The sequence below is a fragment of the Epinephelus moara genome, chromosome 17 (genome assembly GCF_006386435.1).
Source record: "Epinephelus moara isolate mb chromosome 17, YSFRI_EMoa_1.0, whole genome shotgun sequence".
NCBI classification, from domain to species: Eukaryota; Metazoa; Chordata; class Actinopteri; order Perciformes; family Serranidae; genus Epinephelus; species Epinephelus moara.
The window spans coordinates 29,251,659-29,279,214 of NC_065522.1; the positions used below are offsets into that span (position 1 = coordinate 29,251,659).

Consider the following 27,556-nt stretch of genomic DNA (forward strand, 5'->3'; position numbering starts at 1 on the left):
TTTGAAATGACTAAGCAACAACCAGCATTGCGGTCCACGAAACCTCACAGCTACAAGAGCTAAAATCAAGAAAGACAACATGTATAATACTGAAAATATACTTTATTATTAGACCTATAACATGACAATTTACAAAAAGATGAATGAGTTTGAGATTAACCTCATAAGTACATGTACATGTACATGAGTGTTGGTTAGTTATCAGCATGTAAATCCTGCATTTATACACATACGTTCTCTGACTATACGATTACAGAGCTGGACGCACAGCTCCAGTGTCACTAACAACAACACTGTTCACCAAACGGTGTGTTTCATCCTAAATTTCTTTGCAAATATCCTACTTTCTATTAGGAAGCAGATTGGGATTTTAGTCCTCTGAACATGTCTGAGGCCGAAATCTCTAGAGGGGCAAAAATATTTAGCCAAGAACACTTTCTTGTGCAAGTTAGCTGTTCGGAAAACAAGATTAAAACTCCTGGCCCCTGAAGGCTGTGATGAATGTACCCCACAGTGTGGAGGTGGGTGGAACAAACTACATGCTGGTAATTCTGATGTAGAGCTTTGGTTGTGCAGCTTAAAGTGTTAAAGGTTAAAGGATGTAGCGGGATGTATCGGCAGAAATGGAATATGTCATATTAAGTGTGTTTATTTTAGTGTAGAATCACCTGAAAATAAGAACTGCTGTGTTTTCGTTACTTCAGAATGAGCTGTTTGTATCTACATAGGAAGCAGGTCCTTGTCTACAGAGTCCACCATGTTTCTACAGTAGTTCAGAACGGACAAACCAAACACTGGCTCCAGACAGGGCCATTCGCGTTTTCGCAACGACGACCAAAGTCAACAGCCCCTTCAAAACAGCAGTGTTAAAACACAGGGGGTTTTATTAACATGAAACTGGGTTTTTTCAGTGTTTTTACCGGTTTAAATCACTGAGTCTGTGAATAATTCAACACCCAGTGAAAACGTCCAGATCTTAAGTTAACAGAGAAAAAAATGTGAGCACATATTAGCAGGTGTCAGGCTGTCGTCCTGTCTACGACTCGCTGAACAGTGTCATAGAAACACTGATTTGTGATGTGAATCTGCTTTAGTCAAGTTTTACTAGTTTTAATCACCAGGGGTCTCAATTGTAAAACAATGCGTAGGATCCATACTAAAATGGACACTCAGACAAAAGCCAAAAATGATGTGCGGCAAAAAATATTCAACAATTTCCACAATCAGGCTACCACGTCATCATCTGCGTCGCCAATTTCCCGTCTCCAAAATGCTTATAAGCATGGGTCAAAGTTTCTCCCATCAAGTCTGTTTATATAGATCACAACTTGTGTGTGATTTATCCTGGCTTCATATGAGCAGAGGAAAACTGCTCATCACTAGGCTAATTTATACAATGTAAAATGCCATAGGCTTGTGCTAATAGCATTAGCATGTTGTATTTGTGGGGAAAATGTGTCCAGATAAAGACAAGTGTTTGTCTGTGAATGCTGCGAGTTATAGTGAAGCTGATTTGTGTACTTGTGTTTGAAATTGTCTCTATTAAGTCATGTTTAATGTGTGTTTAATGTGTGTTTTGAATCAACTGAACTTTACAGCACTTCACAGAAACTCTGCTGCTGACTAGTGTTTTGGAGGTGTAACTGCAGAGTGACACAGACATAGCTGCACAAGTTTGTTTGAGCAACACTTCATGAACATGAACACATGTTGTCTTAAGTAACTAGCTTAACTTTCTAAAGTAAATAAAGACTAACATTAGGTCAGAACTATGCTCTGTAATCAGTAATAAATACACCGAGTAACTTTACATTACTGATGCCCAGAAGGGGAAAGGGGAACACAAACCTGGCAGTGCAAACACTGCAGCACCTGGATAAGAGAAACCAGTCTCACCATGTTTCTTTTTGTCAAACTTTTCAGATGTAGCAACAGTGACAAACTCGGGGAGGACTAAGGATCAATTGTAAAAGCATGCTAAGCTAACTAGCCATCAATAACTTTGTGTATCTCTTTTTTTTTTTCAGTTAGTTCTATGCTAATTTAGTTGACTCTAATATTACTAAGGGAACTTTACCTGTTGTGAATATGTCTTCCCTCCCAGCAGCTCTGATTTCAGGATATATTTTGATATCTAAAGCTATCTATGTTAGCAGTCTTTAGTCTCCAGGCGATGCCAGTATATCGTACTCTGCCAGCAGCACAAAACTGTTCTCTCTGATTCTCCGGACTCGGACCAAATCTCCACACTCCTGAACATGGATCAGACCTCTCTCTCCTCTCCCATATTCTCTCTCCCTGTCGTTCAGCGTCACCTCTGTCCGTTTGCCACAGGCCTGGCGGTACATGTACCTTACCCCCACCACCAGCACCATGCCCAAGCCAGCTGAGCAGCCCAGCAGCATGCCCAGCTCCCACGCACTGTGTCTGGGGATAATGTCTGGATACTTCCCCTCCTTATCTGGAGTTGCAGGGGGATTTGAGGGGCGTTTGGGTTTGGGATTAGTGTCAGTGTTGGGAAGGTTTGGTTTTAACTCATGGCCAAGATTTAGTTTGAAGTTTGGGTCAAGGTTTGGATGGGGTTCAGGGTTTGGGTGAACGACAGTTCTTGATGTTGGTAGGTTGAGGCTAGGCCCAGGATCAGATGATGTGATGTGGTTCTGGACGGGCAACCTCTGACCAGGGGTGAGTTGTTGGAAAGGCAAAGGGGAGGAGGTTGATGTCAGGGGGTTGTAGAGAGAGCGACGGGGAACTGGAGAGGGTCCTGGGAGAGGGGAAGTAGACTGCGAAGACACCATAGAAGAAGAGGTGGCAGACGGGTTTGTGAAATCCAGTGAGAAGGATGAAGATGTTGAGGTAGAGGTAGAGGTGTATGAGGAAGAAGGAGGAGGTGAAGGGGGAATAGAAGGAGAAGAAATGGAAGACACCGATGAGGAAGAGGAGAGTGCTGAAGAGATGGTGGTGAAAGATGGTGACAAATAGGTCGAACTTGTGATAGACTGGGAGGAGGCCATGGGAGTAGAGGAAGAAGTAGATAAAGAGACTAAGGAAAAGAAGGAAGCTGGTGATGGATAGTTGGAGGAGTTTGAGGAGGGTTTGGTAGAAGAGTTGAAGGAGGATGGCCTAGGGGAAGTTGAGGAAGATTGGATAGAGGGAAAATGAGGAGGAATGGAGATCGGGGTGGGAGAAGGTAGAGCAGAAAGGGCTGGAGCTGTTTTGACTTGGTTCCTCATGGAGGATGAAAAGAAGGAAGGTGAGAAAGGAGCATGGGTGACAGAAGTTTGTATGGATACCAGGGTTGAACCTCCAGAGGAATAAAGAGGAGTGGTAGAGTGAACAAGGGAAGAGGCAGGAAAAGTATGGAGTAAAGAATTAAATCTAGACAGGCCGTCAGACACTGAAAAAGAAGGAGAAGGAGTTGTTGAGGGAATGGACGCAAAGATTGGGCTCATGGTTTCAATCTTTGCCTGAGACTGAAAATCTTTGACCTCTGTACTGTCACCCGGTATGAAGGTTAGGTCAACCCTTGATGTGAAGGGCAGAGGGTTGATTGATCCAGGAGTTGCTGAAGATTGCATTTGCTTCCACCCAGAGCTCTGCGCCTGTGGTGCAACAGTTTTTGAATGGGGCTTGGACCATGTTTGGGACTGGTCCATTTGGAGAAAGCTAGCTTGCTCCTGAGTTTGAGTTGGGATAGTTTGAAGCAGGGCTTGGGGATAACTGCTCAAAGGTTTAGGATGAGGAGGGCTGCTCAGAGGTGCAGTTGTATGAAGCTGATAGGGAGGTGGACTGGTTTGCCCTGGTCTAGCTTTTGGCCCAAATTGACTGTTTTCAGGCTCAGGTTTGGGTAAACTGCTCACAGGTTTGTTGGGAAAGGACTGAAGGGTAGGAGCTTCGGATGGCTGAATGAGGTTTGGTAAAGGGGTTTGGATCTTGGAAAAGAGCTTAGCTGCAAATGACTGGTAGAGGGGAGAGGTCTGACTTGTACTAGATTGGGACTGGAGAGGAGGTTTGGATGGAGAGGTTGCCTGGTGAAAAGGGTTGGTTGAAGACATTTGGTAGTGGAGCAAAAGTTTGAGGTGAAGATTCTGAGGCAGAGACTGGCTACCCATTTCATCCTTGATTAGACTCAAGTGGGACCCAGTCAGGGCAGTCCTCCAGGGCTGTGGTGAGCTACTCTGAGTAACAGACTTAACTGAACTAGTTTGGTCCTGAATTAGCTTTCTTGGGTGTTGAGATGTGGGTTTGAGCTTATTTTGGTTTTGGAAGCCATGAGTGGGTGATGGTATAGCTTTGGTGGTGGTTTCAGGATTTAATGTTGTGTCTTTTGTTCCAGGAATGGTTGGCAGTTTTGGATCCTGGAAGTTTATCTTTGCCTCTTTTCTTTGCATCTTGCCATCTTCACGAGGAAGAAGGGAGGCAAGGGTCTGCAGCAGGGAGAGAGGACTGGTTGAGTTTTGGACTGTGATGTTGGGTAAAAGAGTGATAGTAGCTTCCACCCCTGTAGCCTCTGCTATTGTATGAGTAAAAGGGTTTCCTGTGTCAGCGCCTGCCTCTTCAGTCACACCTGAGGGGGATCCTGAAGTTATATATGGGTCAGTCTCACTGACTTTGGTAGCATTTTGAAGAGACCCTAAAGTCACAGGGCTGTTCCATTCATTGGCCTCCTGATCTGATGCCAAAGTCCCAGAGCTGTTCATCTCCAAGATGGAACGAGTGACTTCTGTTAGTTTTTCCTGGTATTTGTAGTCTTGGGTTCCACTGCTTGTTGGCGTAGGGGGTCCTAGGGTGGTCGGAGGGCTTGCCTTCTCAATTGTTTTTTTGATTGATGCTCTAAGGGATCCGAGAGCTGTAAGGCAGCAAGGTCAAAGAACAGCAAGGTTTAAGGTATGGTGAGATACAGATTGAGAGACAGAAAGATTGGTTGGTGTTTTGCCTTGGCCTGGAGTTACCACTTGTAGCTAATTGAATTTAGAACTACAGGTAAACAGAGGAGTACAAAGCTGTCCATCAGATATTCTGTATTCATAATTTAACAAATTGCATACCTGGCAGAGCTTCATCTTGCTGTAGCACAAAAACTGAATTTTCTTCATCCACCTTTGTGATGTTACTCTCACTCCAAGGACTACGACTCCCATCATGCACCACGGCAGAGTCAATACCTGCCCAGTACACAAAATAAGACTGCACCACCGTGATGCTGGAATGACAAAGAGGCATCACTGAATAGTAAACAATAACCAGATATTCTGGCACAGTCTTAAAGGAAAACATGAAATGGACACAACCTGTCAATGACGCATTACGTCATGGTAATATGAAAACAATGCAAATGCAAAGTCTACAATGAACTTTTGCAGTTTTGTTGGGTTTAGAGAAAAAAAAAGTTAGGTTTAGGAAATTATTGTGGTTTTGGTTAACATACATATTCTGCATAGTTATGTTAAGTACTTTGCATAGTTACATAGTTAGATGACTATGTTAAGTCATGTAACTAGGTTGACTTTTGATTCACATAGGACATGAACCACGGTGTCCTGATTGAAAGTCCATGTTTGTTTGATCCATCCACCACCACCACCCCTCCCACCATTTTTACGTGTTGACAGCATGTGATTTAAACACATTTTGTGCCCACCACCACGTAATGCGTTGTGAAGAACTTGTGTCCATATCATGCATTTCTATGAGTCCGGGCTGAATATTCACATCAGATGAGGATTACCGATGATGTTTGGCAACATGTGTATTTACCAGTCTTTGCATGCTAGTTATGATTATGGTCATTTGTACAAATGGTAGGCGTACACTTACTAGAACTTGATGTCTCCCATGGATGCGTCAGGAGCCTTCCACACAAATGACAGGTTTCTCTTCAGCTGTTTGTCAGAGTGTGTGAGAGTGTCACCCTCCGAGAGGCAGCGCAGGGTGTGAGTTCCAGGGGGAGTGAGCGTCCAGGAGCCGCCCAGCAGCACTGGGCCCACTCTCGTAGATCTGACCCCAGCTCCAACTCCAACGCCAGTTCTAGCCTTGTCCCTGGCACCCTCCACACTGCGAGCCTGGAGCAGGAAACCCATGAAGTCCCGAGAGCTTCGGACGGTTACTGAGGACACAGGTATGGATTGATTGATTGACTGATATTTTGATGTTTACATATAAGCCTCTACTTCACTAAGAATGTGTACGTTTTCTGTCAGTTTTTCATCGTCAGTAGTTAGAACAGTAGTGGGGTACCCTGGTGGTCTAGTGTTCCAAAGTGCTGACCATGAGCCCCAACGTCCCTGATTTGTATTGGGCCAGGAATCTTTGGTATTTGTTGTTCCTGATCTCTCTTTCCTTTCAATTCCTGTCATTTCTCTACCGACAGGTATAAAATAATGTCCTCAAACAAGCCAATAATAAAGTCCCAATGTCCTCAAACAAGCCGATAATAAAGTCCCAATGTCCTCAAACAAGTACTGCTACTACAAGATGGCACAATAAAGTGTCCACAAACGAGGACAACAGGCCTTAGTTAAGCAGAATGATGTCTAAGGTGCAGCAAACCCAAAATGTAATGTCCTATATGAGGACACAGGGTCTCAGATGTGATTAATTGTCCCAGCAGGTAAAAGTGAGCTAGCTGTTAGTCGTTAATTAACAGTTAATAAGTGCTTGTAAATAACTGTGCTGACAAGCAGAAGTAAGTTGGTCCCTACTTCTTTTAACAATTAATCAACAGTTCTAAAATCTGTGAATGACTGTAACAGCAGCTATCGTTGTTGTTAAGTGGTTAGAGGATTAATTAGTGAGTTAAATTATACTCACCTGTTACTAACTGTCCCGGCAGGTAAGAAGAGGCGGATGTGCGCAGGGTGACATGGCTGCGCTGTGGGTCCTGGGGTTGGGCGCTGATGTGGCCGGGAATCATTTCCCGACAAGAGACGTGGCTTGCACCGCGGGAGAATGACATGGTGGGCGGAGCCAAAGATAACAAGACCACACCCACCCCGAAACATTGGAGGGTAGGCTGCATGTCTACACACAGTCACTGCAAAGACAGACGGTGGAGATGATTCACTGGACTTTTCTAGAAAACCTGTTTTTGGCATGACGTATGCTTTTATTTTGAAAGAGACTGTATGTAAAATTTCCTGTGAAAACAGAAGTGTATTTTGAAAGAAGACAATGCATGTAACAGGCAGAACTTGACATGATGTCCCAGAGCATCAACAGCCAACACACCCAGAGTACCTTGCACGTCGTATGTGGACGTGGAAAGTCCACAACCAAACGTCAATATGTGACGAGGTCGGAGTGAGAATGTGTTGAAGAAACGCAAACAGGGAAGATGGAGAGTGATGGAAGCAAAAGTCATCCTGAAGCCCTGAACTCTACAACACAACATCAGAAACGCACCATAATCATGTCAGTAAAATCAGCCAGATGGGGCTACTGTGTGTGTGAAGTGGCATATAGCTTACAAACTTAGCTAAAGCTAATGCTAACAGTAGCTCAGCTGTTCATTTCTGTTAGCTATGCCAGGCAGACACAGTGACGGGGGTTATATTTCGTATTACAAGCATCTGGTCTGAATGACAATCAGCAGGGCCTCTTTCGAGAGTAAATTTGTCCACAGGAAGTATTGTGCACCCTACCTCACCTAGAGCGATGAGAAAATGTATTACTGACCCAGCCATCAGCTACCACAACAAAGAACAGAGGAGCTCGGATTACTGCACAGAACAGGAAGCCATTACTTCACTATATCTTTACTTAACAGTGGTTTCCTGCTGCATTAATGTTGTGCATGTCGTATACAGAACCTTTAAATGTCAGTTCTAACTGTCGGCAGCTGACAGACAGGCGGAGTTATAGTATTACGCCTGCAGGGAGGAAGATACAAAGTCGACAGACTTGTTCCGTGGCCTACATGTCACCAACAGACAGTGTGGCTCAGTTACACTGAAGAGTGAAGGACGACAGCAGCGTCTAACCAGACCTCCAGGTACGTTTACACACATGCTGTTAAATGTGCTGCAGATAAGCAGCTAACTAGCGTACAAACTAAAGTCCTCTAATGTTTGTCAGGTGTGTTCATGTTCGGGAGTTTAATAAGAAGGAAACTGTTGTGAAGCTGCTGTCTGCTCTGCCCGTGATCATTTCTGATGATAAGGATGTGGCAAGCAAGATTTGAAAGTATGAAAATAAGGTCTTCATCTGTACAGAGATGAATACAAATTAATGCAAAAAAAGGGCACAAATATATAACAGATATTCTTTTTTCCTTTTGGTTTCTGAAAGGATAGCGCAGGACAAGTGATTAATGCTGCAGCAGACGAAAAATGCAGCTGGACTTTAATTAAAGAGCTCTTTACAAAATGAGATTCCTACCATTTGAATTAACGTCTTACTGCTGCCATGAAGGTTGAGGACATTCTGGGCTGGTTGCAAATTGATATTTGTATTTCAAGGAGACTGTTACTGGTGCGAAGCTCTGTGACCCATGCCAACAGAATTACACCTACATTTCCATATCCTATCATTTATTTTCTCATTCTGAGAAAACTGCGCTGCGTTTATCCTGAGCGAGGACTCAAGTATTTGAAGAATGCGACTGGCAGTATTTATATTTTTATTTAAACACCAAAACTAACAGTATGTGAGTCTGTCTCTTTTGGACTTTGCATCTGTTGCTCTCAGCCCGAAGCCAATTCATAAATCTTTAAAAACTGAATCATCAATACACATTTTGATTTCTGAAAAAAAAAGCCAAATAATTAGATAAGATTTTATAGACACTTGTACTGTGAGTAAACAGTATGATGTTGTTTTGGTGGGTGGGGCTTAGCTGGAGGAAAAACAATTCTCCATAGGCATTAGCTAGCAAGTTATGTTGTCTTGTTTTAGACAATGGAGGAAGATGATGTGAGTGGTGCGTTCAGTGTCGAAGCGCACTCTGACACAAACTAGAAAGTTCATAAATTGGGGGCGCTGTCTGAATGTAGCGTTGGGTTATCCAGAGCAGCGCACTTTCAGAGTGGCAGAGCGCACTCTGGACACTCTGTCTGTGGAGTGAATGTGTGATTAACTTGACCGTTTGTTAATTAATGTAGAAATATAACGCTCCGTTTCTTCTGAGTCTCCATTTGATCATGTGACGAGGCGATGAGATTAGGCGCATAAATCGTAACTAGCGTGGACACTCGGGCTCGTCGTTACTCCCTTATGCCATTGCGTGTTTATGAACTTTGTCCTCTACACATTCAAGCTCTCACAGTGAAAAAGCATCTTGACAATATTCAAATAACAATCATAATATTAACAACATCACTTACTCGTGACAGCAGGGCAGGAATTTCACGAGGGCCTGAGATAACGTGACTTTCTTCACTCAGTATTGTGATGTCAGGAGGAATATTTATATTCCAGTGAGACATTATTGGGTTTTAAATAGTGACTTTGTTGTTGTAAACATGACTTATTATGCTTCTGTGCATTGACAGCTCTTTTTTAGTCTGTTTCTGCATCACATTGAGGAGGGCCATGCCTGTGTATCTATAAATATATATATGCTTGCTGCTAACAATGTGGCCCATCGACATTATCTGGTTTTGAAAAGTGTTCAGTGAATCAGTTTATCATGTACACTCAAAACATATTTAAGATTGTTTGCTTATAAATTCATAAACCTGGTTGTTCTATGTTTAAAACACATTGGTTTTATTAGTGCTACTAAATAAATCACATTATTACTTATTATACTCATTATTATTACTTGAGCTTGTTTTATTTATTCATTTCACAGATAGTTATACATCCTTAGTCCTTAAATTAAATTCATTATGGATGTGGACTTAAAATCATTGTTTTATTTTATGGCCTTGCTGCCCTGGCTTTTGACCTTTGTGCCCTCAAAAACGAAAGGCTAAGTGGCCTTGCTCCTAAAATGACGAAATTGTACATTGTTTTTTTTCTACATTTAATAAACAATGAAGATAAAACCAGTATGATATTGGTAAATATTAGCCAGACTTAATAAACAGTTAGTAAGATAGACATTTATGTCTTCATAAACCCTTAAATCTTATCTCAACTTTTAATTTTCATTCCTTTTTGACTTGTTCTGTTTCCTTAACTCTCCGCATTCCTATTAACTCAAAACAAAGCAATACTTGGCGCACCTATTTCCAAACAGGTGCGTAGCAGAGGAGTCTTTTTTGCATTCTTACCAACAACATGTCACATCAAGCAAATATTACCCTCTAAATAATGAATGCATGAATGAATGTTGCATCAGGGAGAGTCAGAGTGAGCATCCTTACCCTTCAGGACGCGCAGAAAAGAATCACGTCCTCCAGAGTTTCCAGTTTAGTTGTTGTGTTACTGCAGCTGGAGAAGATCCTGTGTGAGTTTAAAGTTTGTTTGAAGCCTGTGAAGTTTGGGGGGTTTTTGGGGTCCAGGATGTGGAGGGAGGAGGGAGACATAGAACCAGAGCACATAGAGCTGTAGGTCGGGTACCAAAACACATCACATGCAACTGTAGAAACAAATCTTTTAATCTTTTAATATCGAAAAAGGAAATGTAAAGTAGTACGTGTTTGTGTGTGAGTAAGGAGGCCAAAATATTTATTTATTTATTTTGTCCCAATAATTTAGCATGAAACTATGTTCACCACAATTTGTTAGACAAAGTCATGAAATATAAAAGGTATAAAAAATATAGATAATATAAATATCTAAATATAAAAATGTATAAAGTCCAAAAAAATTGAAACATATTAGAAATACAATCACATAAAACAAAGAAAAGTGGCGCATTGGTGCAGCTGAGAAGGTGGATGTTAGACATTTTTGTTTGAAATTATAATTACAGGAAAACTTCAACCCCTAAATGATCTTTTGTTTATCAGTTACTCAGCCTGTGCTACAATGAATTCGTGAACAAACCTTGTTTTTCTCGCATACCTTCATGGTGAACGAAGAATCCAAAAAAACTGATAACATTTTGGATGAATTGAAGTCAGTGGGGTCCACGATTAACCACAGTAAAACTACATCAAAACATCTGTTTACAAACTCTCACACAGCTCATGCCATATTATCCACGTCTCATTTATCCAGTCACACATTCAGAACTTTACAAACACGTGTATTTTTGCGAAAGCTGCAATATTTAAAACTTCTGCTTTCGACAAAGCCAGACTCCAACGACAAAAAGAATAATTTTACCTTGCTGATCACAGGAGCTGCTGCCTCGATAACCATCAACATGACGTCAGAAAGATGTTGACCTCCTACATTACGACAGACGTGAAATTTTGGTCTGGTTAACCGTATTCTAAATGTCTAACAATGTTCGAATTTCACGTTAACTTTACGGCCGTTTGTAAATGTTGGGGTTTGCTGTCCATACGTTACGAATAAATGTTGTTATACTATTTCCAGATGACGTTGGTATGAGACTTTCAGAAGACGTTAACTTAAGCCCAACATTTTAAAAAAACAACGTAATCTGTATCTGTTGTCAGTATTCTACGTTAAATCGGCGATGGCCTTAGAAGTGGTCTTGACGCTGAATTTTGGCAAACAATACCGGCAACCCACTGGCTATCATGTTGATACAAAAGACGGCTTTTTGCGTTGGTGTCTGACACTGGAAGTCGCTGACCAAGTGCCGGTTTATGACGACTTCGCAGTGAGGCCCTGTTGGGTTAGTTTGTGCGTTTGTCTTATTGTATGATGTTGATACATCCGAACTAAACCTTTTAAACACGAGGACGTTTTTGACTTTGATTCATCAAGAATATTTCCGTTTTCGGATTCTTCGTTCACCATGGAGGCACGCTTTGAAACAACTGATCAAAAGAGCTGAATATTAATTTTATTAATAACTAACTTATTAATTCATTGACCAGTCCTTTAATCTATTTTGCATAAAGTATGTGTATTTCTATCTTGAGAAAGTACGGTCCGGCCTGGAGACTGTAGTGCAGGTGGGATTTCAGCCCTTGGGGTGTTTGTAATACTCTGTGACGGAGTTCATAAATGTTCTACACCTGCCTCCTGCAACATGATGCCAGTTTTGTGTGTCACGCTGTCGAGGGAGAGACACTCTTTTCTAGTGGGGGTATTTCTGTGAGATTAGGACTCCACCACACACACACACACACACACACACACACACACACACACACTACCAGGATGCACACCAGCTGTAGCCGCCTCCCTCCAGGATGTCCCAAACATCTCGGCCCACCTCACTCCCTTTGTCTCTCCATCTTTGTTAAGCAGAGCTGCAGGGACGTCTGCTGCGTCTCTGTGAGAGCCAGAATGTTGTCAAACCTGTTTCAGAAGGAGGGATGACACCTCTCCCCTGTCTCTGTAAAACAAACACCTTGTTTTCTGTCATTACAGTTGTGTTTTTATGAACTCAGGGAGCAGTTTTATCAGACTATGTAAAAGAGGGGCATTCAAAGCTGCTCCCACCCACAGAAACACGTCTGTCGTACTGAAAGACATCAAACTGACCTTAGGTGGGTGAGCAGAGACAGCGTACACTTAACTTTTATGAGCAGAATATAAACATTTAAAATTGTTTTAACACATTATAATGTACTAAGAAGAAGGTATAAGGACATATGTTTATGTATGTGTCAAAAATGTCACTTCTGCTGGGAGGTGATGAAGAATGTACAGCACAGTAGCTGTAAATCATTGTTAATGATGTCTGAAGACAACCAGTGAGGGGCTGTTCACTACTTATCAGAGGAGCTGGGGTGTGACTTTTTTGAGCCTCCCTAAGTCTTTTTTTTAGTCTTATTATAGTCATGTTGTGTCTCTTTGTGGTCTTTTTTGTCTCTTTGTGGTCTTTTTTGTCTTTTTGTACTTGTTTTGTGTCTCTTTGTGGTCTTTTTTGTCTCTTTGTGGTCTTTTTGTGTCTCTTTGTGGTCTTTTTGTGACTGATTGGTCATTCTATATTACCTTGTTAATCCTGATGCATCAGTGTTAGAGCAGCATGTTACTGTTGTAGCTGCTCCAGGTGGAGCCAGTTTGAACTATTCAGTCCAGTGGTTCCCAACCTGAGGGGTGGGGCCTTCCCAAAGGGTCACCAGATAAATCTGAGGGAGGATCATATCTTTAGTTCTTGTTTCTCCTCTCTGTCTTTCTTCCTCTTTGGTAATTTGACCTTGAACAGCTATTTAAATGAAACCATGAGAGAAGTTTAGAAGGGAAATGTCTCTTTTTGTGGAACTGCAGATTGAGAACCTCTGGTTAAATCTTTATCTCATGCACACATTGTAGGTGGCAACAACCACCTACAATAGGTGAATCCCCACTGGGCCCTGTCTAAAGACAAGACAATTGAAGTTAGTCGTTTATTTGTATTGTTGGGTCAGGGTTTGTGATTCCAAGGAGGTACAGCAGCTGCCAAACCTTGTCATATACAATTGACGCCCACAGCAAGAATGTAGTCAAACTTGAATCACACCGTCATGGAGAGGACGTTGTCAGGGATGTCCCGAGGTGTCGCTCGAACGTGCCCCTCCTCTGAGCTTTGAGCTTTCAGGACCTCAAACTGAAGTGCAGAGGGAGTGCGCAGGGCTAAAAAGGTCAGGTACCTGATATAATCTCATCATATGTTGTTTTATGTAAAATCCTAATTTGAGAAGTAAGTTAAGCTGTAAGAAATGCAGTGCAGTAAAAACACTATTTATCTCTAAAAAGAATAGGTGGAAGTGTAAAGTTGCGTGGGCAGAGACAATCGGCCCCTGGGCACAGACATGCAGAGGGCCCCACCACCACATGGGAACAAGACACACAGACTTTGTAGTGGTTACCTTTTTCTCTGTTATTGTTTTGTGTCTCTCTGTTATCATTATGTGTCTTTTTGTAGTTGTTTTGTGTTTCTTTGTGGTCTTTTGAGTCTTTTTGTTGTCATTTTGGGACCCTTTCTTGTCTTTCTTGTGTCTTTGTAGTCGTTTGTATATCTTGGTAGTCCTTTTGGGTCTCTGTGGTCTTTCATGTCTTATTGTAGTTGTTTTGTGTGTCTTTGTTGACTTTTTTTGTCTCTTTGTCACCTTTTGTGTCTTTCTGTGGGGCCCCTGAGCTTGTTCCAGGGAGTCCTGTTCAATAATCCATCTGTGTAAAGTCGCATAAAATGGAATTATTGAGTAAAAGTACAACTACCTCAAAAACTGCACTTAAGGACATGCATTTGGTTACGTTTTACTTCTGCCATTTCCAGCGACTTAAACTTCTATTTCACTAAATTTCAGATGGACACACTCTACTTTTCACTCTCCTATGTTAATGGTTATTTTGCTGATTAACATGTTTAAGTAAAAAAACATCTATTAATTAAAGCTTTTACATAAATGTGTTGGTACTCTCACTGAAGTGAAGGATCTGATTTTCCTCCACATACTACACATGAACAAATCCTTTCCGTGTGTTATAAACATGTACAAATCAGTTACGAGCAGGTTTAAAACTGTTTGTAAACCCATGCTGAGGGTCAATGTCTCATTTTGGACCTTGGACACAGGACTTTGACTAAATGAGTGAAGAAATTCATCTCTCTGGCTTTCAGGAACAACAGAATGAAAGCTGATGAACAAAGTCGGACCTCACCAATCCAAATACAATAACGTCAACAGAGCTTAATGAAATATTTGCACAGATGAAGACAACAGATGTGATGTGACGCTGTCACCTGTCTGATCACGTGACACACCTGGTGGAGGTGAATCGTTTGTATTTATGATCGAGCAGTAACTGCTTCCTCGTTTTCCCTCTGCACTGACGGCAAGAACATTTTATAGACTTTTTTTACGAGAATACTGTGGTATGGTGGGTACTTCAGAGGTACAAGGTTCAGGCTGGTCATCAGTGCAAACAGAGCAACAGGTAGGGTTTTCCTTCACGTTTCCTTTGGAGCAACTTTAGTTTATGTTTTGGGACGTAAACTGTGTATAGAGTCAATTATGATTTTAAAAACGAACCAAAGTATATTGTTTTATAGATGCGGCACAGTTTTGACGTTTGTCACTCTGTTTCATGCATGGCACATTTCATTTGTAAAATCCAGATTATATTCAGGCAAAGACTGAATCTTAGAAATTAAATTAAGTTTTGTCAAAAAGTTGTGACGGGAGGAAATTTTTAAGACATGTTAAAAAAGAGGATAAAGTGATGCGCAGTAGTTCCTACTCTTATCTTAATACTTAATTTCATGTGAAGGAGGAAAAAATACAGTTAAATAGTTCAGCTTTTTGTGTAGCGAGGCGGTAAATAAAGGTGTGAAGGTGATGTGCTGGATGAGTCACTGACTTTGGCTCTGATCACACAAAGTGTTTCAGCAGCTGGAGGCGGCTTTTGGTTATTATTTTTTTATGGGAATGAGGTTTTTTTGCTCACAGTTTTTGCGCCTTGCATTTCTGCGCTCTAGGTGCCTGGAGTTTTTGCCGGAGCGCTCTGAACTCCTCGAGTAAAAACTTCAACTCATTGCGGAAAAGTGATCCACTTCATCTCTTTATCGTCATCTTTTTTCCCATTGTCTAACCAGATGATCTGCGGGCCATCTGTGGAGGTCAAGTTTTTCATATGTGAATTTCCCCAGTGTGGGATCAATAACGTTTATCTTATCTTATCTTACAGCTGATAAACAATGGAGGAGAAACTGGTGGTAGCAGTTGCTGGATACACAGAGCTGTACGGCCCAATGATAGACAGCAGGTTGTCAAACTGCCCCTGAGTCATCCTAAAATAATTCTGTAAACGTCCATGATGGAGGAGAAGCTCCTGGACCAACTGGTGGTGCTCCCCATGATCCAGCCTCTTTTTTAGGGTCTCATGCACCCACATCTCTGTTTATCTGCTGACAGCCTCTCACCCTCAACCAGAGCTACACACAGTACCCTCTGCCACAACATGTCAGGAACTAAATACTGATTAGTGCGTGGTTGCCTGGCAACAATGAAAAAGCGCAGGAAGTGTTTTGTTTTTTTGTTTTTTGTTTTTTTACCAGTGGCATACAATTAAAGAAAAATAGAAAAAGGCAGTGTGGTGCGCCTCGCGTTTTGCAACCTGCAAAGCGCTGTCTGTGTGATCGGGGCCCCTAATGACTGCAGTTATACGTAAAAGTTCCTCTTTTTACAAAGCATAAATACAATATTTTTCAAACCATAACACACCGTAGTTGTCGCATACATTTCGTAGAAAGCTTGAAAGCTTAAAAAGTTGGCGTGCGAGGTAAAACAATATGTGGTGGTACTTTTTAATATGGGGACAAAATATTTTTGTTTGAAGATTCATTTCTTTATTTGTACAGTCATGTTTTAAAGTTGGCTAAGTAGCTAACTGGCTTCGCTAACATGGCTAAATACGCTTTATAGCCGTTGCTATGGGAGACGAATTAATAACAATCAGCACTGACTTAAAAGTGATTGTCATTGTCACATGATTGAATGCTAAAATGCAAAAATATTTTTTGTCTGAGATGTATTTGTTAACTCGTACAGTCATAATGTCATAAAGTTAGCTAGCTTACTAGCTCAGTCAAACATGCTTTAACAGGCTTTTTAGCCATTGCTACTGGAGACTAATTAATAACAGTTGGAATTGGATGTGAAAATCATGATCTGGTGATATTGAATATGGGTACAAAAATATATTTGGTCTGAGATAAATTGGTTTACTCATAAAGCTAGCAAACTATCTAAAGAGCTGAGATACGAATTTTAGAACACCTTATTACATCACGTGGTAATGGCAGGTAATGTGTTAAATTACGTGGTGGTGGCACGGTTGGGAGCCGTCTGGAGCAGCAAAACATATTTGAATAAAGCTAGCAGCCTGTTAAATCTTTAGCCCTTTTTAAACAGGAATTGTGCAAATTTGCAGGAAAGCCCAATCAGTCTTTTTTCAACATTGGATTTGCAGGAAAGCCCAATCAGTCTTTTTTCAACATTGGCAGTATAAAAACGAAATCGGGGAGTGCAGCAAAATGCCGCCTACCTACTTTTGTTTATACAGAATGCGCCTTTTTCGGGTGACGGTTAATGGCCTCTTCGTTTGCGAGGACAAGGAGGGCGCGCAATTCCTTGTCTCCCCAGTTGCTCATCTTTACAGTGTCTGTCAGGTTTGTGTTTCCCTCTTGCTACTAGCTGCTCGCTAATTCCTGCTATCAGCTGTTTATCCAACGCCAGTGGGTCGCACGTGCGGCGTCATCAACAGCTCCTCCCACAAGTCTTCAACAGCCCCTCCTGTTGCAGAAGGCCGCCTCGGTCTGTTTAAACTAAAGAAGTTCGGCCAATATGTCTACGCTACGAGGTGGAAAATTGGGCACCTCGGATCAACTCGCCAATCCGCCACTGTGTGTCTAAACGCTCGCAGCTTGCCGGCAAAACGGCCCAACATTCACAGAAAACCTGTCAGTGTAAAAGGGGCTTAAATTTGTCCCATCAACACTGCAAGTAGAACTAAAAGGTGGCTCCTCTGCAGTGGGCGATATGTAATTATTTAATACTTTAACTTTGCAGTGTTGTTTGTGTGTGTGTTACAGGTGGATGATGGCGTGCGTGTTGGTTTGTCTCCTTCTGGCTGTCCGCCTGATTGGGCCGTCTGCCTCACTGTCATCTTCAGGTGAGAAAAACAATCAGATGGAAACTTCTCCAACATGCTAAGTTTATGTACTTTAATACGTATACCTGAATCATTTATCAGAAGGGACGGAGCAGGCCTCTCCATGCCCACCTCCATGGCTCCTGTTTGGGCTGAGATGCTTCAGTTTCTACCCTGTGTGGAGCTCCTGGAGCACTGCTAATGTAAACTGAACATAAAACACATTTTAATTTTGATTCAAATTTTATATGGCGTCTAAAAGAGTTTAACGTGTGTGTGTGTGTGTGTGTGTGTGTGTGTGTGTGTGTGTGTTAGTCTCTCTGCTCTCAGACAGGAAGTGACCTGGTGTCGCTTCACACACCAGAGGAAAGGCAGTTTGTCCTTCAGCTAGCAAGCACACACACTCCTGTGTGGCTGGGTGGATACCAGGTACAACAGGTATGATAATATTAAATAAATAACAGTACTTGTGTGCAAAAATCTTGATTTATAAACTCGTTTAAAATAAGTAGTTAAATAAAAAGTACATTATTTCCCCTCAGGATGTAGTTAAGTAGAAGTATAAAGTGTCATGAATACAAAAGACTAACCTCGCTCTGTCTGCTGAAGAATGGCTCTTGGTTTTGGAGTGACAACTCCCCGTTCAGGATCAACAGCTGGACCAATCAGAGGCAGGGGAAGACCAGTGAGGGCGGGGCTTGCCTAGCAATGACACCAAAGGGTAAACAAAAATAAATACATACATTTAAAAAAGATTTTTAACATTGAATAAGTGCAGTATTGTAGTTAATAGCTGGATTGTCAGACCAAAGCTCTGTATAAAATATAGCTAAAATAAAATAAAATAAAATGACAAACAGTTTTGGAGGCTGAATTTGAATGAAGTTGAACTAAATGTATTGCTTGCATTACAAAATAATTATTGTTCTTTAAGAAATACAAAAATGAAATTTAAAAACAGAAAAGAATAAAGAAGAAATATAATATTCGGTGTAAACAAACCATAATGTTTGTATATTGTGTTTAGGTGGAGAGCTGCACAGCGCCCCCTGTGGAGAGCTCAGGTTCTACATCTGCTCCACCAGACCCGGGTAAGCTGAAAACAGTGCTGTGTTATGGCAGCTTTAAATGTAATATATCGCATTTGATCCAAGCCGCAACCTCATAGGCTGAAAAATGACGCAAACGCCGAAGCTGCAGTTCCTCCTATGGCCACTTGAGGCTGGCTCCACAAGTGAGTCAGTCCCCATAGACCTCCATGTTAAGGTGCCAAACTTCAGAGCTGGAATACACATGTTTACATCCTGGTACAAAAAATGATTTTGGTCTCTAAAGATAATTTACCAGTTAATGACAGATGTTCAGGAGGTGAATTTATACAAACTCATCGTTTTACATTTTATTAAGGCTTAAAAGTTATTCGTAATTAAGGGCGCAGTCGCTTTGAGTGACAGCTGGGTTCCTTTCGTTGACAAGGCATTACCACGCTGACAACGTTGGTGAGGTAACATCACGCAACTCCAGATTCACACGGTACACTCTGCTTGCATAATGTAGTGTATCGTTTTTACGAACTTCATCTTAGTTTACTTCCTGTCAACTCTAAAGTGACGTTACCTTGACCTCCAACCTTAGTGATGTAAGTGCTTTTTCATCCTTATGTCAGTTACTGCACTTCTCACAGTTAGTTTTGTACATAACGTTAATTGAATCATTAATTGTGTTTGTGATCATTTAATAGCCCGTCAGCAAGCCTAGCTAGCTACTAGAATAAAGAAGCCATCAAGTTAGTGAGGGGGGTCAGCTCTACAGATCTTTACTGCTCGCTTCCAAAAGACAGTGTATGTCAGTCACTTGAAGTTTTGGCAGCTCTTCCAAGGACAGAGTGTAAAAATAAAAAAAAAGAGCCATAGTGAGCTCATGTTAGCTAAACTTCCAGTAAACACTTTAAAATCAAAATGTATGAAAAATAAAGACAGAAAGTCCTGATTTGTGATGATCATCCACGAGTCAGAACCTTTAGATCGTGTCACGACCTGGCTCATGAGGCAAGAGTTCAAGATCCAAAAGCTAAACTAAAAGTAATTTATTAAACAGACTATTTACAGTTCTTAATGTGTCCCTGAGTAACATTGCTCTTTATTATTAACCCAAACATCTCTTCTGTTGATCTCCAGCTCCACTGTCTCCTCCAGCAACAGCAAACCGGTTGGGCCAGGTGAGAGTGTACCTATTGCTCTAACAGTATCTATGGCAACCAGTTTAAAACAATGCAGCTGGGACCCGAAGACCAGTTCATTCTTGACCTTGGAAAATTTGCACCAAATTTTAATACATGGAGCTGTTTATGGAGTTCATGTTTGCAATGGGTTTGCACTCATCAGTCAGTTCAGGTCGGCCATTTTGAAGGAGAGGGACGCAGATTTCCTCATTTGTGCCGTTGACAACTTTAAGTTTAAGTCTTAAGTGAAGACAATAAAAGGGTTTTTTTACTTTAATTTCACAGATACGAAACAATAAACTGTGAAGACAATAAAGCCTCCACAAAAATAGCATTTTAAGTCTTGTGTGTGATTTATCCTGGCTTCAAATCTCTGCTCGTCACAAGGCTAATTTATACAATGTAAAATACCATAGGCTTGTGCTAATAACGTTAGCATGTTATATTTGTTTGGAAAATGTGTTTAGTATAAGACAGTTGTTTTGTCAGTGAACCCTGTGAGCTGTAATGGAGTCGAATTTTGTAACGTTACCTTTGTTAAATGTTGCTGTTGTCCCTGGCTTCATATGAGAAGAGGAAAAGTCTGCTAGCCACTAGGCTAATTTATACAATGTAAAATGCCATAGGCTTGTGCTAAAAACATTAGCATGTTGTATTAGTGGGGAAATGTGTCCAGATAAAGACTACAGTGTGGTATTAGTACTTTTACTTGAGTGAAGGATCTGAATACAGTGTTGGACACATAACAGTCGTGTCTGTTTCCTCTCTGTCTCTCTCAGGCATCGTCCCCGGTGTGAGTCTGTTTGACGTTTTGTGGAGTTACAGCGACGTGTTGGCAGAGGAGATTCTCCGCTCGTCCTCCTTCATCATTGAGCTCCGGTCCGGCCAACTGTCACAGCGCTGCTACACCAGCTTCACCCAGCAGAAGGCGCTCTATCTGCACCGAGTCAGCAACACCCTGGAGGTCAGAGGTCAACACTTTTGTCTTTCTGTGTTTCTGCCTCTTTTATTCCGACTTTCCGTCTGTGTTTCTGTTTGTATTTCTACCTGTTCATCTGTTTGCAGCTCTTTATGCCTTTTCTTAACCAAAGTGCACTGTTACCTTCTGTCTCATCAGTCTGAGGTCTGCTGCTCTCTGCACCAATTATTACTGTACTAATGGTGTTAACTTTACCACTGAACCCTGCCTCCTCTGCTTCATCTTCTGCTAGTTCCATCTCCTGATTCCAACATTGTTGTGCAACAACTCTACTCTTTCAGACACTTTTGTCTCTCTCAGCCTCTCAGACTTTTCAAGTGACTTTCAGCTCCCTGAGTACAAAGAATTTTCACAGTGACTAAGTGCAGCTTTGAAATTTCTAAATGTGCTTTTTATCAAACACTGTATGTCTCTTTTTAATTTAAACAGCAATATATTTTACACATTTTTCATATACAAATTAATTAATTAATGGATCTTGACATTTTCTTTTCTCGTACTGTGTCAAAAAACCTGACTGATTTCTCGCCTGATGTTTCTCTCGTTGCTATGGAGGCCCATTCGCACCAGTGTGATAAAAAAAAAAAATAGATAATATAAGTTAGTATAATGACAGGATTACTTGAAATTATGACAAAGTATACTCAGTCATGATTTTGAGATAGTATTTTTTTAGATACTACTTCATTTTTTAGATACTAAGTCATTATTGTAATAGTATGTCATTATTTTGTGATACAAACTCATTATTTTTGAGATACTTAGTCATTATTTTTGAAATACTAACTCGTATTTTTGGATGCTGTCCCATTATTTTGAGATACTAAATCATTATTTGGGTAGTAGGTCATTTTTTTCGAGATACTAACTCATTATTTTAAGATACTTAGTCATTATTTTTGAGATACTAAATCATTATTTAAAGATACTTGGCCATTATTTTTAGATCATAACTCAATAATTTGAGATACTGAGTCATTATGCTTTACATACGAAGTCATTTAATACTAAGTCATTTTTAAAAAAAAATACTAACTCATTAATTTTGAGATACTTAGTCATTGTGTATCAAGTCATTTTTTGGAGAAACAAACTCATTATTTTGAGATACTTAGTCATTATTTTGAGAAACTAAGTCATCATTTGGGTATTATGCCATTTTTGTTTTTTTTGAGATGCTAAGCTATTACATGGCATTATTTTTTAGATACTAAGTCATATTTTTAAATACTAACTAGTATTTTTAGATGCTGTCCCATTATTTTGAGATACTAAGTCATTATTTAAAGACAGTCATCGTTTGGGTATTAAGTCATTTTTTGGAGATACTAACTCATTATTTGGAGAAACTAAGTCATTTTTGGGGTATTAAGTCATTAATTTAAGATACTAAGTTATTATTTTAAGATACTCAGTAATTATTCTTGAAATACTAACTCATTATTTTGAGATACTTATTCATCCTTTGGGTATTAAGTCATTTCTTGGAGACACTAAGTCATCCTTTGGGTATTAAGTCATTAGTTTGAGATACTAACTCATTATTTTGAGATACTTAGTCATTATTTTTGAGATACTAATGCATTATTTGGATTAACTAAGTCATTTTGGGGGTATTAAGTCATTAATTTAAGACACTAAGTCATTATTTTAAAATACTTTGTAATTATTCTTGAAATACTAACTCATTATTTTGAGATACTAAGTCATTATTTGGATATTAGGCCATTTTTGTACTAATATTTTGATATTAACTTTGTGTTTTGAGACTCAAAACTCATTATTTTGATAAAGTTTCTCACTATAATGACTTCCTGGATCTTTTTTTTTTTCATCACTTGGCAGAAATGGGCTTCCATACAGTCCCCAATATGTCTTGTTGCTCCAGTGGGAGGACATACTGTTCTCTGTATTTCCTCCAGTATAAATCATAAGAAAATGATTTGAGTGACTTGATGTTTGCTCTGTGCTGTAAATATGATTTTGTTCCCCAGTCTGAGGTGAACTGGTGTGACTGGTCTGGTGATATCAGTGTCTTGTCTCTTCCTGCAGGCCCTGATTAGTCGTTTACAGGAAGCAGATGACATGAGATCACTGCTGCTGGACACACTCAAACACTACAGCTGCAGAAACCAGGTGAGACACACAGAATAAATCAGATGACTGTCATGTTAAAGACATCTTAATTGCCTCCTCCTCCTCTTCCTCCTCCTACAGAGCCTCCTCGCTGTGCCTCCCCCACAGTGGCTCCACCGCTCCCTCCAGTCTTTCCACTCAGTGGTCCAGGAGGAGCCAGTCTACTGGCTGGTGGCTCTGTCGGCGCAGGCTTGCTTCCGTCACTTCCTGTCCAGGGAGCTGCTCTTCTCTGAGCTCAGGCCTGGTGCCCAGCTGGTGTCTGGGGCTGAGGTTAATGCCAGTAACCTCCCCCAGGAGTGGAGAGAAGACACACTGTGGGAGGTCACCTGGATACACAGGTAACAATCATAACACACTGTACATCACAATTAGAGGGTTTTATTCTGAAAATGAGACACCAGCCATTTGAAATAGATAACTCAGTGGTGGAGGAAGCAGGAAGTTTACTGCAGTAAAAGAACAAAGTATTAGCAGAAAAATGTACTTTAAGTATCTTCTTTCAAAATACACTTCTGTTTTCACAGGAGATTTAATGTTTACATCCAGTCTGTTTCAAAATAAAAGCACTACGTCTGTACAGCACTGCAAATTGTTTTTTTCCCCTTCAACAACATAAACACGTGGTTAGGTTTAGGAAAAAAGAGCAGGGTTTGGCTTTAGAATCTGACGGGACGTGAACACTGCTCCCTCTCGGGCTCTGATACGGTGCTTGTTAAAGTTGCTTAGCAACCTCAGATGTAACCTGCCGCCACACTCTTGAAAGCTGGAACAAAAAGGCCATGCGGTTTCCAGGCGGTTAAAGACGCAGCCTGTGTACGGCCCCTTAAAGGAGCACGTCTCTTATATTACACATTAAGATCAGTTTACTCATCATGGTTAGTGCAGTGTAAACATTTGTCTGGAGGGTAGGACAAAGAGACAGTCGGTACGTTTACATGCACACAGTAGTTGAGCTAAGCTCATAGCTCGGCTAATCAGTCAAGTCGGAGTATACATGCAGAAGGGAAAATCGAATTTCAGACCACGTACGTCTGACTCCGCCTCAATAGGCGGTGCTGTGTCCTTTTTAATATAGTGTGCATTGAACTTGTTCCGATTCTTATTCAGAAATGTCTTTAAATAAATCCGCGTTTCACGTTTTCGTACCATCCATAAACTTCAAAATGTTTAGCTCCTTTAGCTGTCGGAGCATGAATGTAGTTTCCTCGTCCGTCCAGAAGTGCGTCTTCTGCTTCTCGTCGCTATGGTGTTTGTTTGTTTGTTTTTCTGGGAGTTACTGCACTGCTGCTATGTCATCTTCTTCTTCTTCCGGGTGAAAGCCCGCGAAAGAAAAAGTGGTGCATGTGCAGAACGCCGAGTCCAACTCCAGTTGGACTAAGTGGATTCATGCAGCAATAGTTCGATTTTCAATCATATTATCTCGGTGTGTTAGTCGAGCTACGGTTAGTCCAATTTCAGTCGGACTAAGCTGTTTACATGCATATAAAAGTCTGGTTTCAGTCAGACAAAGCAAATAATTCAATTTTCCCAAGCTGCATGTAAACGCACTGAGTATTGAGTTGCAGTATGGGAAATGCAGGATCCATCATTTTTGACCCATTCAAGGGACTAACAGTCAGAGCAGTTCTGCTGCATCATTTTTTACTTTTCAATTAGCTGATTTACTGGGGAGAATATTTGCTAGGCTAGCTGTTTCCCTCTGTTTCCAGTCTCTATGCTAAGCTAAGCTAAGCTAACCAGCTGCTGACTGTTATTCATTAAACATGTATGAAAGTGTTGTCAGTCTCCTCATTTAACTGTGTGACAGGTACAGAACGGTGATAGAGGAACACCAGGATCACATGGACGTGTATAAAGCTATAAACATATTCAGAGAGCACATGATGAACCAGAAGAGTCTCTACAAGGTCGTGTAAGAACAATCTGTCCATCTGAGAATGTTTCCTGTCTGCTGGTCAGTGTGCGGCCTTTAAAACACCTGTGTCTCTGCTGCAGGACCTGTGATGAAGAGGGTGATAGATGAAGAAGAGGAGGAGGGCAGCAGGGTAGGGCTGCTGATGAAGGTGAGTCTCAGCACTGAAAAAATATTAATCTAATGTCATTTAATTAAGTTTGTGTTTATTTTTAGACATATAGTCAGTTTTTAACAGTATTTAAAAGGAGTTATACTACTCTGTAAAAATACTCAGTTACAAGTATATGTACTGTATTCCAATTTTTACTTCAGTACACAATTACAGCAAGAAAATGCAGGTAATATTATCAGTACTGGTAAAAGAATTGGTAGTTGAAATTGTAAGTTTAGTAAGAGGTAGTTTAAGTTCTTGCAGATTGAGAGAGAAACTTTTTGAAAGAATGACTTAGTATACCACAACATTATTTTAAGATACTAAGCATTTTTTTCCGATGTTAAGTAATAATTGTTTTGAGATGCTAAGCTATTTTTAGACACTACATCATTTTTTAGATACTTAGTCATATTCTGAAAAGGTGCTTATTCCTTAATGACCCATTATTATAATAGTAAGTTAACGTTAGCTGATTTGTAAAGTGAGTCCACTAAGAATCACAAAGACGGTACTTCCGGTCAATGTTTTTCAGAATAAAAGCATCATAGATAGAGATTAGCATTAGGGGTAAGATCTCGTAATTATGATAAAATGTGTCAACTTTTCTGTTTATTCAGCGAATGCAATGTGCTTCCGTGGATACATACGGAAGCTCAGAGAGGGAAGTGTGAAAAACAAATTCTGGTGATCCATTTTCTAAGTTTGATCTAAACTGTTTTCTCTTGTTTGATTGAACAAGTGAAAATAAAAATAAAAAGATTTAGCCAGGATACTATTTCTAAGTTTTTCAAATTAAATTTCTTAATTCTAAAAAACCTAACTAATGTTAAATAACTTGTCAACACGTGATAATAGTATAAGTGTTTAGAGTGCACTGTCTCTACCTGAAGCTCGCATCAACAGAGCCTGGGTTTGTTGAAGGTGGCAGTGCTGTTTGGGCTGAGAAAGCCATGTGTAAGTAAGGTAAAGGAGGTTATTGGGTTGGTGCGGGGAGCAGTGAGACATGGCATTAGGGGAGTGTCTCTGTAACTTAGCAAAATGATCCTGTGATTTTTTTTTTTTTTTTAAAAACCTTACAAAACTTTTTTTTGTATCCACCTGTTCAATTAAATTTCCTTTAAGACATTTAATGAAATAAAAACAACATATTTGTTATTTGTTATTATTATTTTTCACTTATTCTTTAGTCATAAACACAGGGGAGAAAACAACTTTGATCAGACTTTGAAAAAGGATCACCAGAATTTTTTTTTCTCCTTGCCTCTCTGGGCTTCCGTAGTTAACCCCTCTCATGTCCATGTCAATCTCTATTTTCAGTATTTTTCCAGACAAAAGCAACAGACTGAAACAGAGCTCTCCACAAGAAAATCTCTTCTACAGTTCACACCACCTGATGCCCCAAATGGTGAATTTAAAGCACTGCTATTTTTATTATAAAAGGTAAAACCATTTTAAAATTGTATTAGTGTGTTTACTGTGTATTTATATTCAGAAATGTAAACCTTCTCTCACCCTCCTCCTCCTCAGATGGATGGTTTCTATAATGTCATAATGTTTGTTTTCAATTAGGAAACCACAGTGACCTTATGTGAATGACTTATCATTTCATGATAATCAGTACCTTCTTATGTTGTTGGTAACTGTGATCCTCTGCCTCTGCTATTACAGTATAAATCAATCTTCACGTCTTTCTGTTAGTGTTTGTTTTTGTCGATGACTTCCTGTTGAGTTCACACACACTTTGTCAATAATAAAGAGTCCTTAAAGTTCATCATGTTGATCACAGTCTCTCCTACATCACACAAACAGCCGCCTGTCTCCCCCTGCAGGCGGAGACTGGACACTGCACTCTGTCAAATACACAGTAAAAATAATCTGCTTCAACACATGGTCACAGCAGCTAAGGTACTACTACTGCAATATTTACCGAGGTCCAACTCTACTGTTATCACTACTTCTTAACTCCAAATACTACTACCAATACCTCTACCACTACTGCAGCTACCAATGTTACTGCTGCTGCTATTACTACTGCTACCACCAATACTTTTACCTACCTGTGCTTCTTTTACTACTGCAACTACCATTGTTACTGCCACTACTACTACTACTACTACTACTACTACTACTACAATACCATTACAACCTTTATTATACCTACCACTACTTCTTCTATTACTGCAACTACTATTGTTACTACTGCTACTGCTGCTGCTGCTGCTACTACTACTACTACTACTACTACTACCAGCAATATATTTACCACCTTTATTATACCTACCACTACTTCTTCTACTACTGAAACTACCAATGTTACTACTACTTCTACTACTACTACCACCAATACTATTACCACCTTTATTATACCTACCACTACTTCTTCTACTACTGAAACTACCAATGTTACTACTACTTCTACTACTACTACCACCAATACTATTACCACCAATACTATTACCACCTCTATTATACCTACCACTACTTCTTCTACTACTGAAACTACCAATGTTACTGCTACTTCTGCTACTACTACCAGCAATACTT

General features: G+C 40.4%; 2 protein-coding genes across 4 annotated transcripts; one reads left to right on the forward strand and one right to left on the reverse strand.

Annotated features, from left to right (window-relative positions):
• Positions 1-28: 28 nt before the first annotated feature.
• Positions 29-10,371, reverse strand: LOC126403733 (uncharacterized). Its single transcript, XM_050066469.1, has 5 exons — positions 10,308-10,371; positions 6,811-7,033; positions 5,818-6,106; positions 5,049-5,203; positions 29-4,849 (listed from the first exon to the last, which is right to left on the reverse strand). The coding sequence occupies exons 2-5, from the start codon at positions 7,016-7,018 to the stop codon at positions 2,160-2,162; spliced, it is 3,342 nt and encodes a 1,113-aa protein (XP_049922426.1). The 5' UTR covers positions 7,019-7,033; positions 10,308-10,371; the 3' UTR covers positions 29-2,159.
• Positions 7,871-26,777, forward strand: LOC126403743 (uncharacterized). Of its 3 annotated transcripts, none has more exons than XR_007571355.1 (13): positions 7,871-7,990; positions 17,549-17,628; positions 17,710-17,810; positions 17,923-18,045; positions 18,217-18,328; positions 18,635-18,698; positions 19,785-19,825; positions 20,608-20,792; positions 22,860-22,943; positions 23,025-23,281; positions 24,751-24,850; positions 24,939-25,006; positions 26,330-26,777. XR_007571355.1 is itself a non-coding variant. In XM_050066489.1 (13 exons), the coding sequence occupies exons 2-12, from the start codon at positions 17,553-17,555 to the stop codon at positions 24,964-24,966; spliced, it is 1,176 nt and encodes a 391-aa protein (XP_049922446.1). In that variant the 5' UTR covers positions 7,872-7,990; positions 17,549-17,552; the 3' UTR covers positions 24,967-25,006; positions 26,330-26,777. The 3 variants fall into 3 exon arrangements, 2 of the variants coding, with proteins under 2 accessions (XP_049922446.1, XP_049922447.1); XM_050066489.1 differs by having other exon boundaries at positions 7,872-7,990; positions 24,751-24,855; XM_050066490.1 differs by lacking the exon at positions 7,871-7,990 and adding an exon at positions 14,763-14,892 and having other exon boundaries at positions 24,751-24,855.
• Positions 26,778-27,556: the final 779 nt, after the last annotated feature.

Excerpts from the sequence above, each read along its gene's own strand:
- LOC126403733 (XM_050066469.1), bottom strand. The coding sequence starts at position 7,018 with ATGCAGCCTACCCTCCAATGTTTCGGGGTGGGTGTGGTCTTGTTATCT. Across the intron at positions 6,107-6,810 it reads GCCGGGACAGTTAGTAACAG|TAACCGTCCGAAGCTCTCGG; the intron begins GTGAGTATAATT and ends CTGTGTCCTCAG. Across the intron at positions 4,850-5,048 it reads GCAAGATGAAGCTCTGCCAG|CTCTCGGATCCCTTAGAGCA; the intron begins GTATGCAATTTG and ends GCTGCCTTACAG.
- LOC126403743 (XM_050066489.1), top strand. The coding sequence starts at position 17,553 with ATGATGGCGTGCGTGTTGGTTTGTCTCCTTCTGGCTGTCCGCCTGATT. Across the intron at positions 19,826-20,607 it reads CAGCAAACCGGTTGGGCCAG|GCATCGTCCCCGGTGTGAGT; the intron begins GTGAGAGTGTAC and ends TGTCTCTCTCAG. Across the intron at positions 20,793-22,859 it reads GAGTCAGCAACACCCTGGAG|GCCCTGATTAGTCGTTTACA; the intron begins GTCAGAGGTCAA and ends CTCTTCCTGCAG.